This window comes from Acanthopagrus latus, chromosome 11 (assembly GCF_904848185.1).
Source record: "Acanthopagrus latus isolate v.2019 chromosome 11, fAcaLat1.1, whole genome shotgun sequence".
NCBI lineage: Eukaryota > Metazoa > Chordata > Actinopteri > Spariformes > Sparidae > Acanthopagrus > Acanthopagrus latus.
The window spans coordinates 18,786,137-18,806,067 of record NC_051049.1 but is presented as its reverse complement, the minus strand read 5'-3'; the positions used below and the strand labels follow the sequence as shown (position 1 = coordinate 18,806,067).

The 19,931-nt window shown below is 38.8% G+C and overlaps 1 protein-coding gene across 1 annotated transcript in view; it reads left to right on the top strand.

Annotated features, from left to right (window-relative positions):
* Positions 1-19,931, top strand: part of LOC119028967 (adhesion G-protein coupled receptor D2) — an 83,836-nt gene that overhangs the window by 51,064 nt on the left and 12,841 nt on the right. Inside the window, exon 24 of the mRNA XM_037115452.1 lies at positions 15,718-15,800. Within this exon, the coding sequence (XP_036971347.1) occupies positions 15,718-15,800 (83 nt within the window). The remainder of the gene's footprint in view (positions 1-15,717; positions 15,801-19,931) is intronic.

Sequence of the window (19,931 nt, the reverse complement as noted above, 5' to 3'; positions counted from 1 at the left end):
CACAAAAATGCAGAATCCAGAAAATTCTTACTATTTGAATATTCACAGGAATGAAATGGGTGCCATCTTGGAACAACATAATGAATATTAACAACTCATGCTTTGACCCTAGTCGTAATGAACATAACTCAATATAGCTGCTACTGGAATCAAGCAGTTTGTACTTTTAGACTGCTTACTTTTGATAACACTTACAGCTCAGGTTTATATTATATTACTACTATCTTTAATTTATTTTTCCTCACAGTTTTTCCTAGTTGATCAGAGGATTTAAACAGCCACCTCTGGAATTGAACATTATAGCAAGTGACAAGATTGCTTGCTAATTTGAATTCTCTGTTGGCCTTGCCTCTCAAAAAGCACAACTAATCCACCGTCACTTGACAAGAACAAGGAATGCCTCCCATCTAGTGATATTCTCTTAATTAGATGAAATCTGAATATATAAGAATAAGTGAAATATTTTGTGGGTTGTTTACCTTTGTTTCTTAATGTACCCTGTACTTTGAAGAGGGCAGCACCTGCAACCTTGCTTTTTGAAATTTCATTTCAGAAGTGGTAGTTTTGCCTCTGAAGGATTTTAATTTTCACTGTACATTTTTGCACCCTGAATGCGTCTAAGGCTTTTTATGATTAATTCATTGGCAATAACACATATTTAGAACTCATGTGTGGTGTATGTGTGTGTACAGTGGATAGCAAACTAGGCAGGCTGCAACAAATTCATCAAAACATGAATGTATGTTTGCATGTGCCCACTTGATAACTTGAATCCCATTGACACACAGCTGTTTAATTTTTAAGGTAATATGTTTTATTTAATAAATGCTTGTTTTTTTAATCCACAAGTACAAATGTATGTAAGTTGCAGTTTATTGGGTTTGCCTGACAAAAACAGCTCGACATTCAACTGTCTTCATCAAAGTTATAATTTCTTTTTGTAAAATGTCTTTTAGAGAAGTTTTGATTCAATGGTCATTTTGGAGGCTGTTGCTTGTTTGTGGTGCTGTTAATTGTACTGCATTGTACTTGAGTTCAGTCTACCTTCAGTGGATACAAACTGGTTGTTAGAATATATGAAACACTGCAACCTTCAAAACGATCATGATGTTGGATCAAGCTTTAGCTACATATATTTCCCTACTCTTCCCCCACTGGCATATCTGCAAGACATTACTGCAAAGTTCTATGAAACAGAGAGTTGCGGCTGGCCTGTTGAGTGAAATCAGACATCAGAAATCTCCTGTTAAATTTAAACACTAACCAGACACCCTGGCTTCAGTCTTGCTGCCTGACCCGTACTGCACTCAGCAAGTTAATTTGGTTGTGGAAAAGATTGGAGACACCAGTTTCAAACCAGTGAAACAAGGAGAGAGAAGTTGATCCTGGTTTCATTCTGTTATTTGAAGCTGGTCTTAGTGTTGCTCCTTATGCTGCCCATGTTGCTGCAGAATTTGAAGCTTTTTTAAAAAAATGATTTTTAACTTGGATTTATTTATTTGTAAAAGTGCTGAAAAACAGATAAAAACAAATACTGGACACGTTTATGAAAATATGTCCGCTTGAATTACAACTCTTCAAAACGTATATTATTGACAAGAAACAAAATGACTAGGCTGACACTGTTAAGGTTAAAAACTCCAATGCTGATGTCTGAATAAGCTGATGAATACACTTTCTCTGCCTTAGTTTTTCTCTTTGTTAATTGTTAATACTTTCTTTTAGTCACTGACAATGTCATAGAACAATTGAATATAACTGAATGCACAGTATCTGTGGTAAATACTCCGTGGATCATGGTTTATGACTTGTACGATAATGATATTCACATTTGAATTGTACATGTGCTGTGTGTTATTGCTCCTTGTTGCCGCTCTGTGCACCCCTCAGACTGTGATTTACAGCGTTTCCTTTGCAGGTGATTTGCATGGTCCTCGATACTATTACTGTCTCTTTCATTCACTCAGCGCGCAGTGCTTAAATCAGTCCCTACGTCAAATTTACATAACTGAACATCCAGTGTAATCTGACAAGTCAAACTCGGCAGCGGAAACCATCTTTTTGATGTTACACAATTGTAGAAATAATTGATTGTCAGATGCTATTACTCAGACCATTTGCTGCATCTACAATCTACTCCAGACTCAACGCTACTAGATGCAAATACATCGGCTCCATGTGATTGAGCTCTTGGAATGAACTAGCAGCCGAGTGCTTCTATACTACGAAATAATGCTACTGTATGTACTGCATGTATTACCATGCAGCGAGGCACACACAGGCAAACATGAACTCTCAGTACTGTAATGTACTATAATCATCATACAAGCCTAAAAAAAGAGATGAAACAACAGTTGACAAAGTACTCTAAAAGGGCAAGTGGATGATTTTATTTTGTTTTATTTGATAAATTATTAAGTTTGTCATACAGTATTTCTAATATATATAAACGTAATCTAGATTTTAGTAAACTGTGCAATACATGACAGTATTTGCTGGATCTATAGTTTTTGATCAAATAGCATCTTAAACATTTTTAAGAAGGCAAAAAAAAAAAAATCTGATAAGAGTCTTGCTTTTTTGGGAAGTGGTTGCTTTACATGGTGGTGCCTATAATTTGACTGTATGCTCCACATGCTACAATGTGTCTTCCGACCGTAAAGCACAAACAACAAATAACCAGATTGGACCCATTTTTCTTAACAATAACCGCAGCATCTCCTCCTCACTACCAAGTGACAGTGGTAGCTTGAGTGCAAGGTCAACCCCTTCTTGGTAAGGGTGGGTGTATGTGAGGGGGAGTGTTTTGCTTTTGATACCTGCCTTTTCCATCTTTCTCTTTACTCAAGTTGGTTGGCACAATGTCCAAGGCAGACAGTGGGTTATGTTGAGGGTGCATGATGAAAAAGGTGAACAAAGTAAAGCACATATTTACTGTGGGCATGAGAGAAGGACAAGTGCAAAATGAAGGAATAAAAGAGGAATGGGAGGTGAAGTGTGTGGGGATTTGAATTGAAAGGGAAAGGGTTGTGTGGGTGTTTGTGTATGTGCATGAGTATTGCATTCCTGATTAGATGGCCCCATACAATGGCTGAGTTGAAGGCTGCAAGCCCTTTTAAATGGAATAATATGCAGGGTCAACAGTGTTCCCTGGCGACAAGTTCCTGCTTTGTTAAAGGACCTATACGTAATCATTTTTAGTAAAAAAAATACCATTCCTAAATACACTAAAATTATCAACAGATTGTGAAGAAATAACAGTTTTGATGTTTTGTCAAAGGGCCTACTCTAACAAAAGAAAAACAACTTTAAGGTTATAACATATTACTTGAGTAATGTGTTATATTATTGTTGTTGCTGATAAAGGTAAAGATTAAACTGTAAAATGGTACCCCCAACACGGACAGAAAGAGAAGCAAAAACTACAGGTAACATTGACGTGACTCTTTGACTCTTAGTGTCAAGTAGATTAGTTTGGAGTACGAATCAACTGGTGGCCAGTCTTAGATATAGCACCTTTTATAGCCTTAACCTCAATGAGCAAAGTTGGCCAGGTAGTCATCTGTCTTTTATGATATGTATTCCAACTGAAACAGTCAGTGGTGCAATGGTGATTACACTGTCTTCAATAATATCATAGTGTTTCTCAATGTGAGGGTCACATTTTATGTTAGAGATTTAATTTTGGATCAATGTTGTGTGATTACATTTTAAGTATCTATAGGCCCAGAAATAGATTGGTCAATTGGTTTGTTGGTCTGTCCCCATTTTAAGAACCTGTGTACAGGGTAACCATAATGAAGAATATGTAGAGTATATTGCCGTTTTATGTAGTTCTCACAAGTTCATCTAAGCAGACCTGATTTCTGGTGTCATTTCCAGTTTATGTAACACAGCTTGTAGGAACCATATGCCTGCACATTGCTGACATCTGACACCCCTTCCTCTTTTACTAACATGTGTTCCTCAACATCCCTCGCAATTAGGGGCCTTGTAGATAAAGTAGTGTGGCGGTCTATTGCATGCATCTTCTGCAGATTACACACAGATCCTTCGCTGACACCACCATGGGGTTGGCTCCCCCGTCCCTCTTTCCACCCACACACATTGCTTGTCATGCATGTTTAGCCCAGTTCATTGACATGCAACAGAATCCTCAGTTTAAAAATGCCAGAAAGAAAAGAAAGAAAGACTGAAAGAAAGAAATATTCTCTTGTGTAATGACAGCATCTTTGAAGCAATGTCATCTGGCTGCTTGATGTTGAATCAGTTTCTCTATCATTGGGGATGTGTACCTCTACCACTTTGTACGCAAAGTCAAATATCACAATATTTTTGATGAATTACATCAACATCACTATATATCAAAGGGAAAGTGATACAAATATTTGTTTAACAATCTCATTTTGTCTGAAGATATTTACACTTGAGAAAACTGCATTAAATGAAGAAAATTACAAAATGTTCAGCCTTCCAACTTTTCAGGCAGGATAATAAAAGTCATATGTATCACAATATTATGATAACTTAAATCCTAAGCAGATGTATCACTATTCACTTGAAGTGATATTTGATATATAATATATGTAACCGAATCAGAATCAGAATCAGAATCAGAAAAAGCTTTATTGCCAAGTACGATTTTACACATACGAGGAATTTGTTGTGGTGATATTGGTGCATGCAACAAATAACTTTTAAGTGAAAATATAACAAATTAACAATATAAACTATTTAAAGAATAGAAAATATAACAAATTAACAATATAAACTATTTTAAAAAGTAGAAAATATAACTATACAATATAAATATATATACACAATCTGTTTTTTGGGTAAAAGGATAAAAGGAGCAGACCAGCTGGCGGTGAACAATTACAAGAAATGATGTGCAAATGACTGGTTTGTTATGACTAAAATGTGCAAATGATCTGACATATTAAATCTTTAATTTAATATATTGAAATGAAACAAAACGAACACAGTTGTGAGGTGTCCCTCATTAGGATTTGCATGTGCAGATCTATTACCATGGCATGAATGAGTTACATTTTTAAGTATCCTTGATTGGCACTTGAGTGTACTAAATGCATGAATATGTGATTCAGCTGTCTGATCTTTTTTTAACACTGTAAAACAGGTGGAAGTGTGAACTGTTCCACCGGTCAAATTTCTGCATAAAATTCAGATGCCTTCTTATAGTGGGAAGAGGACAAAAGAAAATTGTTATTGTGTTTTTTTTTATTCATTTTAACTGGTCTAACTATTATTTGTAGACATCAAACATGCTTCCAAAAGAGCAACAAGAGAAGTGTGTTGCTGTGGGAATTGATATCACATGGATAATTACCACAGCAGAAACGCAAAGGTTAGGTGTGCCTATGTGTCTGTGTGACAGAGAGGTATTTGGCCTCTGAGCGGCAGCTTGTGTTCTGCGTCTCTTTGATGCAAAGTGATGTGTACTAATTCTACATCTGCTCAAACCAAACAGGGCTTGAAAGTTCAGCCAAGTCCCCCATAAAAATCACTTCCTCTCAGCGTATCTTCCCCTGCCCCTCTCTTTGTGTACAAATTAAATTTGTTGCATTTTTCCTGCATCCTCTTTGCATTTTGAAGTGATGGACAAATAAGTGGATATAACTTTACTTTTGTGTGTGTGTGTGTGTGTGTGTGTCTTTGTGTACCTATGTTTGAGTGTGGATTTGGATTTAGTTTGCTGGTTTGGCTGTTTTGGAGGATATGTGGCCCTGAAATGGGCTCTTGTCATGTGGGCTGAAGCTTTGAGGGTTTGATTGTAGTCTCACAGTGTAAATACCCAAACAAACAGGCAGCGGTCAAAATGTGCTGTCAGTTTGCCATGTATTTACATTCCTCTCATCCACTTTGTTGCTCTCACTCTCTCGTTTCCTCTTGCATATGATTTGTTAATTTGTATTTAGTCCCTAGCTTTCCTTTCTTCTGTCTGTTGCTCCCTCTCTTCTTTTGACATAAACTCCTTCCATTCTTTTTTTGTCTCAGTTTGTGAATATTTGTAATATTTGTGGTTCCAAGTGCCATGGGTAAATTTAGGAAATGACTTTCTGATGGGAATAAAGATTTAAATTGTCAGTTAAAGCATGTGTCGACCATATCTCACTGGTGAAAGATCTCAAAGTTGTTCTCCGATCATTTGAAACACTGAAACAACTGCGTTCTATGCACTCGCAGTAGATTCTGGCATTTCTAATTCATCACACCCAATGTAACAAATCCAAAGATGAAATATTGAGGCCATTTGGTTGTTCTTAAGTGGCTTTAAATGCAACTGTTTATGCATATTCGCCCAACCGCTACAAAGCGTACCAGGCTTCTCGAATTTGTTTTCCCCAGCTGTTCTGCATAACAGCGCCACGCTATCACGCACAAGCGAAAGTCTGGTGAAGGGAATCTATTCATAATTCAAAGAAACAACAAGGCACAAGCTGTGGCGTTGTCAGATATAACAAATTGAGGTGGAAAAGAGTCGAATTTGTATCTGCTTACAGAGGTTGACTGCATTATACATACTGCAGGTGCCGCTGAGTGCGTGGTAATAGGATATATGATGGATGGCCAAGCCGCATGGGTTCCCATTCCTCTGGGTTATTCATCTATTTATCTGCTTATTTATTTATTCCTTCACCCAGAAAGACCCTCACAAGCTCTGGATTTGCCTAAGGTGCAGTAGTACCTAAAAGGGTGCTGGCCAGGATGGAAATGGGACTCTCTAAGGTTCTCTAAGTTCTAAGTTCTCTCTTCTGCATGTGTCAGGTGCACTGCTGATGTTCATTTGTGGTGTCTTCTGGGCCTGTACTTCTTTCTTAAATCCTTATAGTTCCTTAACTAATCAAGAAAACAAAACCATAACACATTTTCTCTTTAAGAACTACAAATGAATCTCACTCAGAAATATAGCTTATTTAAACATGCACACAAACTTGTCTACATAAATTTCAACATGTCAATGCAAGATTCAAAATGATTCACCCTCTGAAATCAAAGATGACAGAGCTATGAAATTGAAACCAAACAAGAAGAAATACAACCCATAGCATTTATAAAAATAGTAAATGTATGACATAATTGAAGAATTGTAGCAATCAGCAGCCCAACATGAAATCAAGCCTACAGGGACCACTGTGACACAGAGGTAGCAACCGCCACACCTTTGATCACACACAATCGCCAGCTAACTGCCTTTCATGTTTAACCCTGTCACTGCTCCCCTATCAAGGTTGTCACTCAAGGACCCGCATGTGCCCTGGAGTAGGTCACCTCCCCTGGGACAAACTGTCTCCCCCCACCCCAAGTCGTCTCCACTCTCTGCAGCAAACAAGGGATACTATGCTCTGTCTTAATGAATATACATTGTGTAAAGCAGCACAACAACATTTTAATAGAAAAATGCCTAAATCAGATTTTGCAAAATAGTTGTTCTTTCCTTATCCTGCATGTATTTACTGTACATTTTCCCACACATGAGAGCGCACACATTTTTTTCTGCAAGTATCTTAACACTGTACTAAACATTCACCACTACCACCATCGTGCAGCTGCCAACAGCACTTCTAAACCAATATCAGCGCCTCACCCCCTCCCCCCAGAACATTTTTCCATCGTCCTCATTTCAACAGCCCATGGCAACGACAGCTTACGACGAAGCAAAGTGGGGAAGAGGAAGGGGGTAAGGGGGGCAGTCGGCCGTAGATCAGGGCAGGGAGGATGGCGGCGCGACCAGGAGGTGACAGGGGAATAACATCCCTTTCTCCTCAATCGACAGGGACCATAACTCCTGCCTCTCCAGGGACAGATTGAGAAAGGCAATAGCCCAAGGGGCTGTGAAGCACGGATGCTTAGGAGAATTGAAAGTTAAAAGAAAAACGCAGTTTGCCGATCCACTGCCACTGATTCAGCCGACAGCACTGCTCTTTGCCAGTGGAATTTTCTTATTTCTTGTAACTCTTTTGGGTTTTTTTTGTTTTGTTTTTTATTACGTTTTTTGTAAGATGGCAATAGGAAGGCCCAAGTAGCATGCTGTCCATGTAGATTATCAAACAATACATCTCCAGTGGTCGTTAGCCCCCCATTTTTGGTGATTTCCTCACTTTTTGATGTTGATGGGACAATGTGCTCATCTGTCTTTCGCAGTCATTTGAAGTCTCACCTCAGTTGTTCCACCATAAAAAAGAAAGATAAAAAAAACATTTGGTGGGAGAGGCCGATGAGATGGAAGCTGTTTTTTTTTTTAGATTAACTTTTCTCCTTTGACTTAATAAAGGTATTAAAGAAATACATTTTAGTGCCAGATATTTGAGTCTTGCTGGGCGTAGCAATCCAGATGTGGTTGGGTTGTGAACATTCCACTGACAGTGTTTCATTTTTTCTGGTGGATTACCAGCTGTGACAGCCAGCAACATATCACTTTACATGCCTGACTCTGGCAACTTGTAAGTGACTCCGAATCAAAAGGATTTAGCAAGAAAAGTCAACTGGAGAAAGATAACAGGAAATATTACTGTATGTTGGGGAGTGTGGGTGTGTAATGCAGAATATCTTACATAGTGACTGGTGAGTTGCAGTACATGTAATGGTTTGTTAGTTTACCATTTAAAATCGCACTGTTGCTATGTATGTGATTATACTGTGAGTGCTATATCAGCATCATCAAACAGTTAAACTCTTTATAACTCCCCTCATTATCTCACCTTTTCCCATTTATCTGTCCCCTCTCTCTTTTTGTATTTTTTCCTAATTCTCCATCACTCCTTCTATGCTCTCCACAGCCACATATCCTTGTTTGGAGTGGGTGGGAGGGCTAGGAGAGCTGGCGGGCAGCAGCTTTTATAGCCTGATCAATTTTACAGTGGCTTATTGAATAGCTTTTAATGCCCTTCTTTATTTTCAGTTGTAACCTCCTCCAGAGTGTCTGCCGCTCCAGGGCTGATGTGATAGCTCGCTAGAGAGAGAGACAATAAATTTTAATACATCGTCTCTGGAAAATTACACATGTTTAATCATTGATTTTTATTGGCTCATCATAATAACATTATCTCAGTGGGTGAGGGTGGGCAAAAGAGCGGCTCATAAAAAGGAAAGAGGTTGAATTAGTTATGGCATTTTAAAGAGTGAGGTTGACAAAATGAAATGTTGGCTTAACCAACTTCCTTTGTGTAATATACAATGTATTGACTGGCTCCGTAACTATAATATATATTGACAATTTGATGCAGTCACCATTTAAACAAATAGAGCCTTCTCTGCTGAGACAGTCAACAAGATTAAATGACTATGACTGTGTGTTTAAGTGGCAAAGGAATTTAAAATGCACAGACAAATAACATCACATACCAGATTTCTTATAGGGCTGTATGCTAAGATAGTACCACTCTCATTTTTGTCAATAATTCTTAAACTTGGTCTTATCAATAATGGTCAGATATCTGGAGATACCCAGAACTATCTCTACTTCTGCGAAGTTTAAATAAATGTAAGCTAAAGCATCCTCATGCTCGTTGGTGCCTACTCCAGTGGAAAGAGGTCATTAGAATGACATTAAATGCACAGCAGAGATGGTGGAGTTTATGCATTGTTTGAAAGACCATATATATAGAATTTGACTGGAGGTTTATCTTATTTAAGAAATGACCAAAAATGTTTTTTTGATTCAATAAAGGGAACATTTGTTATTTGTTTTTATTACACAACACTATTGCATATACTGTTAATGTATTTGAAATACTAATGTATATCTTTAGTCTGGTCATGTTTACTCACTATCACAGCCACTGTGATTTCACCTCAACAACTAGAGTGCAAGAAAGGTGAAATCTGAATGTGTGTGCAGCCAGATTTATCGTCTGCATATAAAAAAATATCAGGATCATTAAGTCCAACTCTGCTGCCATCATGCTGATGAAAGCTGGCAAACACATAGACTTCATAATGCCTCGTGTGTGTGCCAGTGTGTGTGTATATGTGTATAAGGGATGTGATAAGGTAGATTGACTTCTAATATGAACGGTAGAGGTGTCTACTGTCATCCATATAGCAGTGCCCTTTGTGTCCCTGCTGGCAACCCCATTCTCTCCTTATGTGTGTGTGAGAGTGTCAGAGAGGGCATAAGGTTGTTGCACTATGTGTGTGTGTTTGTGTGCAAACATAAAGTTTACCATGCTGTATGGTATGCTGTATTCACTTTCTGTGATATTGTATGTTTGAAATTCTGTATGAAAGCTTGTGAGTGTGTGTGATTATGACGGTACGTGAGTGTAATACAATCAGTCTGGGTAAGTGAGGGGGCAAGTCATTAGACCTGTGCACATGTGTGCATGCGTGCACAAATCTGTCTCTCTCTCACTCTCTCTCTCACATACACACACACCATATACAACACACACAAACACACACTGGGGCAGGTTAGCCCTCCTCCACACCAGCACCTGCTCCGCTGAAGGTGAAAGAAGTGCTCACTTGAGCTCATTGAAAAGTAGATGTGACAGTAAATTTTTCAGGCCCTTGTGAGATGGGAGATCTTGTTATAGCAGTCAGGATGGGGGTCAGGGCAGTGGCTGCTTGATGATTGAGGAAAAGAGAAGTAAATTCATTCTGCTTCGGGCACTTTGTCAAGTGCCAGTAGCTTACTGTTGAGAGCCACTCACCCATCACCGTGTTACGGCCCCAGAGGTCACCTCCACCGCCATAAATCTGCCTCGCCTGCTAAACCTACTGCCTTCCCCGGCTGAGCACGAGCAGCGAGAGAGGCTGCAGCTGCCGCTGCTGCTCCTCATAGTCACTCAAATGAAAAAAGGCAGAGGGGAGAATATAGATTCTCCTTTTGATGCCGCTGATGGTGTAAGACCAGGACACTGGGTGTGCGGTGCCACAGGGGGAGTGTGTATGTTTCGACTAATGGTTGTGTTGTGTGTGAGTTTGTGTGAAAGAATGGATGGTTTATGGATATATATTTGGAGAAAGGTACATTTTTTGTATGTTACAGCCAGGCTTTCGTATGTGTTACAGAGAGTCATACAGTGTATTCTTGTGTTTAGAGGAGAGTTAGGGTTTCTGCAGCCTTTCTTTTTAAAATTCATGGCAGCATGCCAACATTGTCAATTTGATAATTGAAAAACAGAATAGTGCATCATAAGAGCAGAAATACATGATCAAATAAGACACATTTTTACAAACTCAACACCTATTTAGGTGCTTTTCGCATGTTTCTACAGAGAGAGAAATGACTGAAATGAAAAAACTAAAAATAGTTTATTAAAGTGATACCCCACTCTACCCTGTAAAACCCCCACAAGTCAAAAACCCATGGGAGAGGTCAGAGAGATAAGGAAGAGGAAAGAGATATTACAGAAGATAGAAGCAGACCAGGGAGATGAGAGAGAAAGCAATACTACTGAAGTAGCATACTTTATCATACAGAAGAGGCCAGGGAAAGTCTGCAGACTATCGGAGTGCCAAATTTTAATATTCAAAGTAAAACAATGTTGAAAATTTAAGAAGTACAGCAGGTGTTTTTCCAACACTATTGCCCACTACTGCTACACAGTCTAAAAGTGGCTGAATACAGCACATAGCAGTACCCTGTATTATGTACTCATGTATGTAGTCAGTGTTTGTGAATTCACTGGTAAATAAAAATAAGCATGCAAAATGTTGCATTCATGATGGTAATTAATACAGAGCGTCTTAGTGTTTGTGTCCAAAAAACGTTCAGTAACAAATAAAAAGATATGTTCATTGTTGTAACAGACCACAGTGGTGTCATATTTTATAAATGGAACTGAATTCATCTGGGCTGCAGTCCACCAGCTCTGGTTCATGTTGAGCCATTTTCTCTGCTGAAATGTAAGATTGGTGGGTAGATCATTGCTTCAGCTGTTATTTTGTTTTAGCACTGCCAACATACTCTCTAGACGCTATCAGAAGTTGCTCCAGGATACAAAGGAAGCAAAAAGTCTATGTTTTATACTTAATGAGGACAAAAAAAAAAAACATGGTTTGATAAAATTCTGTCACTTTATAGAGTGTGCATAGGACTTAAGTTTCTATGCTTCTTCTCATTCTTTCATATGATCACACCAAAACAGACACCAGCTATATACAAAATCATAGGGGATCCTGTTCTTTCATTTCCTAAATTGATAATTGGTATATCTAGAAATGTTCCATATGCTAACATTTTTCTAGGATGGCGGTAGAGAACTAAAGTCAGAAGAGGGGAAATGATCCGGATCTGGTGTGGCTGTCTGCGTGTTTACATATGTGTATGAGTGTGTTGTTTTCTGTACACACACTTGTCCACACATGTGCTGAATGTGAGTGATATGCTTCTTTTTAAAATGTGTCATCGTGCACCATAATTACACCTGCCCCACTATGTGTGTGCGTATGTATTCAACTACCCATGTTGCATACATGTGTATGTGTACGCACACACCTTTGAAGCGTTTTAGTGTACGAGCACTAGCCTGCTTTCAATATAGCCTCTTATTAGGTGGTGATTATCCTGCCTGCATCTGGCTTCTTTCAGCCTTTGACTGGAAGTTGGAGAGGCCAGGGGCACCACGGGAAGAAAGGAGTGAAAACCTCCTGAACCCAGCATCCACCCCACCCCTCAACTTTAGTGTACTCCTCAACCTCTGAAAGAACCCTGTTAAAAATACCCACTCATGTATTTTTGTGTAAACCAGAGAACATTATGTATTGGGTGGAGAAATTTGATGATGCTTCCCATCAGTGTTTGCATACGAGCACACGTGATGTAGAGCACTTGAGGTATTATAGCAGATACATTCAAATTAAGTTCAACCTGTCCTTCATTGCACTCACTATGTAAATTCTGTCCTGAATTAACCTTGGAATTAATGGTCAACACTTTTGAATTTCTGGATACAACTTTCCCACATTTGTAATGCAATATTTTCTGTCTTATCTTTCTACTTAACTATTTAGCATCTCAATGTTTCTTGTCATGGCTTTAAAACTCAGTTAAATGTTATTTGTTCGAAATAGCACCTGGATGAAATCACAATACAGTAGTATTCCAGCAACCATCTTATACAATTGCTGTGTTTTCATGTGATTGTCAAGCAAATTTGAACAAAAACTTTTGAAATGTCACAAGAAATGACAAAAAAAGTGGATAAGGCACAACTCAGTCCATTGGTTTGGAGCAAATAACTAGGCTAGGCTACACATGGCTGTATTGAACAGAGTAGACGAACCTTGCAACTACAAACAAAACTAGTTGATGTCAAACAATAACCTTGAAGAAGAAGAAGTAAAAACTATTGGCCATCTGCACTTCTTTAGATAGCTGCTAATATTTGGATTAATATTTGAAATTAATATCTGACAGTACTGAGGTGAAAAGAAAGAAAATGTTTAAAAGTATTTATCAATCTTATCAAGTTATCAAAAGCATAAGCACTACCTTTGGGACCCAACCTTCAGCACATGTATGCACACAATTACTTGTTCCTTCACTTCTACTCCTACCCGTAATAAATTGACAGAACACCCCTGGAAGATGCGGACAACACTGCCGAGATCTAAAAAAAAAAAAAAAAAAACACACTGTGAAGCAGAAAAGAGACCAGGAAAATAATAAGACAAAACAGGAGCAAAAGAGGAAGAAATAGATCGTAGATGGGGAGAAAGCGTTGTGGCAGGATCCCGAGGGCCTGGCTGGGGACTTTGTAAGAGCCCATACATCAGCTGTCACCCAATGGGCTTCCAAAGAGCCACAACAGAGAAACACAATAGACTGGACAGATGGTCCCAAACAAACTGCAGCGAGTTTGATGCTATTAAAAGCTGTTTACCTCATGCCAGACGCCAGCGAGTGTAGTGGATGCATTGTATGATCATTTCGGAATGACTGAATGTGTGTGTATTTGTGTTAGAATACCAGCTTCTTGTGTTTCAACAAACACTCTGTGGTGTTTTTCGCCACCAAATGACCATTCATAGCTTCAGCAAGATGCGTATGTGTGCGTGTGTGTAGGCTGTACATAATTAAGATAAAATCAAAGACAACATGTGATGCTGAAACACAAGCAGTATCATGATTGATTTGCACACAGTGGATGCCAGCTAGCTCCCCAGGACATGATGAACTTTTGGCTGTTACCCAATAACCAGACAAATATAAAACAGACCCCCTATATCTTTCTCTGTTACTCCCTGCCTCCCATCCTCTCCTCCTTCCTCTCCCCGTCATCTGCTCTCCTAAAGAACGACTCTGACACCTCAGAATGATGAACTCCTTCAATGCGCTGACCTTTCTCCTTCGGACTAGTCACCCACCCTCCTGCCCTCGTCCATGTAGATGAGACAGAGACAGATGAAGATATTTTGCAATGTGTGTGCATGTGTGGGTGACGATGGGGAATGGTGGGCGGGGATGTCGTGCAGTGACACAGTGAAATTGGTTTTGGTGTTGGTGGATGGTGGCCGACCCACCTTCAGATCAGCAGTCAACCAGGGAAATTAATCCAGACGCAGGAGGCCTGTTGGAGAGCAGTCATGACAGGCCCTGAACGAGAGGAGAGAGACAGGCAGGGAGACAGACAGATGGGGCGGATGGGTTCATGACAATGATATACCTACTGAGATTGTGTCCATATATCTATGTATGCAACTTTCAGGTTTAACATACAGATCGTTAGACTGCTGGGGACATGAATAATGTAAAGACCAACTTTCTTCACCATGACATGTGAAAATAGGCCAAATTTAGCATAGTTCCTAAATCGTTAACCAGTTTATGCTGGTCTGATGTTGTTCTAGTGGAGGATTTCCCTGGTTGAATAAAACCAACCGAATAAAACAGGACATTGCCAAGCAGTGTAAAACTGAACAGGACATCCCACAGTCAAATGTTCACTCCCTTTAAGTTACTGCTTATAAAAAAAAAAAAACCCACCTAGATTTAACAAGTTAACATGTTCATGATGCTGTGCAGCCACAGCATCATCAACAGCTTAATGTTAAATAATGCCTGCTCCTCCTGGTGAAACCACACACACACGTGTGTGTGTATATTTAACGACCCTAACAGTACCTGCTCACTCATTCTATGACAGTCAAGATTAGAGTATATTCTAAGTGTCTGAAATGAAAAATGAGTTGCTGAAAGTTGATTAATATGGTATCATTAGCCATGCTTGTCTTGCCTTCTTCGTATTCTGCTTTAATTGGCTCTGATATGTAATCCTCCACCTTTGGGCCATCCTTTGTAATTCTGTCTTGTTTCCTTCTGTAATTGGTTCAGATGAGTCTTACAGGTCACATGGAGGTTAGAAATCCTTGGATCATTTTTATAATGTTTACCTTTGCTCAATCATAACTCACATACACACTTAAATACTGTTTGTTTTGTCAGTTATTTAAAGACATTTGCTCCATTTTTGCTATTGGGAGTAACTGGCACCTACAAATTCTTGGTGGGATTGTTCATACTTTGATGTACTGAATGGCAAGTTTCATGGATCCTGAATGGTCTTAAATATGTTGTTATTCATTGTAAATGACTTTAAGATACTCATGTTCACTTACTTGCTACAAGCACGTGTCCTTGTGTGAGTATATGTGTGTTTAGTTACTTTTCGGTGGAGCTGAACACCATTAGCAGGCTGACTGTTTGCATGTGTCTTTATCTCTGTCTGTGTGTTTGTCTGTCTTCAGGTCAGCTGTCCATTCCTTGTGTTCCAGAGAGACTGGACAACCCCTTGAGCCAAACCTCCAAAGACACTCATCTGCATAGAAAGGTAACTGACTCCTCACACACATATACACACACACAGCAGGGTGTATCAGTCACTCCAGCGGGACTTTGAGCTTTGGGTAACAGGGCAGTTCAGGGGGTCAACAGCAGCATTTGATCTTTGACCTCAGGACAAAAACAGACTGAAGTTGGGGGCTGAGCGATCACTGTGTTGGGTTAACACATTCAACAGAAGCAAGTCAGTAAATGCACTTCAGTTTGATCCAATTCAGTTCAATTAAACTTTGATTCCAGAGCTTGTAAAAATACTGTGATTCCCATCTATTAATACTGAAGTACAGACATAAAAAACAATTAAGTTTTTTTTTTTTTTTTTTTTTACCAAATAAAGATCTTGTAGCCACAAACAAATGTAGTCAATAAAAAATGTAATGTAATCAAACACTTCTCAGTAATTAAATGTAACTCAGTTTCCTTCAACACAATGTTGATTTGACAGAAAGAGGATATCAGAGTCATACAGAATTATTGATGCTTTCATTTCAATTTATTGATAAATAATTAAAATTCTATCGATTTTTGTTTTCCAAATTGCTAGTGTTCCCAAAAATGATCCCTACATGTAAAACAAAACTACTTACAGGGCTTAGCAGAAGTCCCTTTTTCCCTCCCCTCTCTCCCTCACACACATCCCCTCACAGATGCTCACCACTGCTTGACTGACTGCCTCTTCACTGAGACGAATTGAAGCCTCCACTTTCCCCTGTCCCCCTGGTGGCCAGCATTAAAACCACATCACACATCACCACATATCTCACATCACCACATACGTTACTTTCATTTAGCCGACTTTAGAGTCTTTTGTATTTTCAAATTGTAGAAAATCTGCCATCTGGACTTACATGATAAAGATAACAAATACAAACTTTGTAATGTAAGCTGCTGCTGAAATAATTGTAAAAAAGAGAGAGAACTTTATATTCCATTACATATATATTACATTTACTTTGGTGTATTAGCCTTTGTTAATCCAGAGAAGAGTCTACTGAGCATCCTTTATGTTTTAGATTCATACAATAAGAGGATAAACACCTAGATCAAGGGCATGTGAGTGGTTATTCTGAACAGAGGTGAGGATGTTAATCATTTAAACTTTTTTGAGATTGACTTAGTGATTCAAAGCCTGCTTCTTGAAACCTTCAGTCCAGTGGCTCTTATTTAGACAACTAACAATACTGACACATTAAGCAGTGTAATTGTTCTGCATAGAGGATACAATGTTGAGATAAAATCTTTGTTACCTTAATAATTGTCTTGTGTTGGTTGTTTGAGAAACCATATTAATTTTATTTCAAAGCATAAAACTGGAGTTTGAGATGAGATACCCAACTTCTCCCTTAGAGACTCTGAATTAAAGCTGATTTGATTTATTTTTTCTGTCGCTAAGTAAGCGAGCCTGAGCTCTGAATTATAAGTGAATGTAGGATAATTATGGAAAATTAAAAACAGTAGTGCTCAAAGTTAAATATTGAAAACCAATGCACATGTACCTCCATTCCCTTGAAAACACATAAAATGATCACTAAGCTGGCAAATTTTCAACCATAGTTAAAAAAAAACAAAACAAAAAGAAAGACAAACAAATTTACTCAATAAAGACAGATATTATATTATATAGACAATTTTGAATTTTGGCTACAAGATAAATCCTACTAAAGACCTGCTCCAAGATTAAATCACTTTTTCAGGGCTTTACTTTTGTTTTCTTGCTGCCTCTTTCACCCTTGTCGAACTGCTACCACACAACCATGTCCAACTGTCCTACCTCCAATGTGATCGAAGCTGACTTTTCTCTCCACCCAGCTTTGTTTTTCTTCACAGCCGTTGGGTGGTCCATGTCTCTCGCTCCCTCTCTCTCCTTAACGCTATCTCTCTCTCTCTCTCTCTCTTTCACACACACACACACACTCATTGTCAAGTTCACAGCGTCTGTTTCTCTTTGAGTGCTACGGGACCCAGGCACGGTCCGAAACTCAATACCAGAGTATACACAATTAAGTTCACACCAGGGGTTATTGGGTGGAATTGTGGTCTCATTCCACAAAATGTGCGAGTCAGTCAAAGGATAGGAGGGTGGGAGTGTTTATGTGTGGTTGGTTAGCTGGTCAAGGTTAACCAGTGATAGGAGGTGGAGATGTTGTGTGTGTGTTGTCGGGGTAGTCCTCTGGTTTCAGCTCAGGCGGGAGTCAGTACAGAATGGCTGTTCCCATTGGACACTTTGCCTTGACAGGTTGTGATGTCCAGTTACAATCAAAGATAAGGTTTTAGTAAGCGTGGCCATTGTGTTCAGCTGCGATTGATGATGTGATTCATGTTGGTAGATTGTTTTCTGGCATTTATTTGCCTCAGGAAAAATTGATGTGCTTTACATATACAGCTGCTGCAATATTGGGAAAGTTATGAATAGTTTTAAATTGTCATTTTATCAGAAAAAAAACCAAACATTTTTGGTCACATGAGTGGCTCGCTTATCCATAGTTTTTTACAAATATGACTTCAACTTTAAGCTTTTTTTACACAGATTATGAACTTTATATCAATTAGTGGATGTTGCCACTGTGATATCACCTATTGGATTGTGATGTCCTGTTTAACATTATGGTCATTGCAGTCTAATTGTTTTGGTCCATATTTTACTAACAGAAAATCATCATGTGTTGAAGAATACATGAAACTCGCAATTGAGACACATGAGACATTCAGTAAAATGTTTGTTAAGGTAAAACATCATATGAGTTTACATACAATCAGGCATCTTTTTGAAACCACTGGAGTCACCCCTTGCTAGCCATGAAAAAGAATGCAGGTTTAGGGTACTTTCACAGTGGCTTCACTATTCTTACCTGGAATCTTCGTCCACTTATTATACTGTCAATAAAACAGACTCTAGGATACTTTTTTGTTCTAGAAATGTTCAGGGATAGGCTTTAGAGAGTAATTTACCTAAACATTATGATTCAAAAAACAAATGAGTACTGACTGAATAAAGCAAAACATTATGGAGATATTTTATAGTTATTTTCCAGTATAGTCAGCTTTTGAGCCCAATTAGATAATCATGTGTTTTAATCATTTTAATAATAATCCTATATATCATAATATATCCTCTAGTATGGGCTCTTGAGGTCTGTTGCATAAAACAGAAAAACATATTCCTGGTTTTGCCCTGCTGAACTCACCTCAGTTAACCTTTTCCAGCCTGTTGAGTGTTTCAGTGTTGGACCAGTTAGCTAGAGCTCCCTCTGAGTACCATTCACACGCGATTGGGAGTCCCATGACAGGCCAGCTGGAACCTTCAGTCCAACCCCACAAACACACGTGCAGACACCAAACCTCCATGGAGCCCCCACTGGCCAGCTAGCCTGTCAGTCATTCAATGGCAGGGTTATGAACGTGTGTGTATGTGTATGTGTGGGGTATTGGGGTTTCCTGTTTTGGCCTGTGTTTCAGTCCCTCCTGACAGGGGGAAGCTGGTGTCATGTCTGTCAGTTGTGGGACAAGCAAGACACACCAGGGTTAGACTGAAAGGGGATTTGGGCAGCTGATATCTGATACAATACCTTTAATAATTTCTTATGTGACTAAACATATTAAGTGATCTAATATATTGCATATTTAACAGATTCAGTGTGGACAATCAGCAACAGTCAGCAGATTTGTAAATATCTGAAATGTTACTGTTTTACAGTAGATTCTTAAAAAAAAACATTGACGTTTTTCACCAAGACATTAATGACTGATGGCGTGGCCTTACGACTTATCGGCTGTGGCCTTCATTTGATAAAAAAAACAACAACAACAACCTTTAAATGACCTACCAGAACATCATAGACACTTTACAACATTTTGTAACTTGTAGAGCATGTTGCAACCTTTTAAAGACACCCACACTCACACTCATGCCATTCCAGCAATTCTATTTTAATTTCAGTAGTTGTTTGACAAAGTCTTGATGAAGAAAATATGTTTGTCACTTCTGTAAGCACCAAAGTGTATTCATGTTAAAATGCCACATTCAGCCTCTCAGAACATTTTAACAGACCTGTCTTGTCACTTTTGTGTAGTTTTAATCAAAAGTAATATTATTTTCCCTTGAGAGGAGTAGTCTAGTACT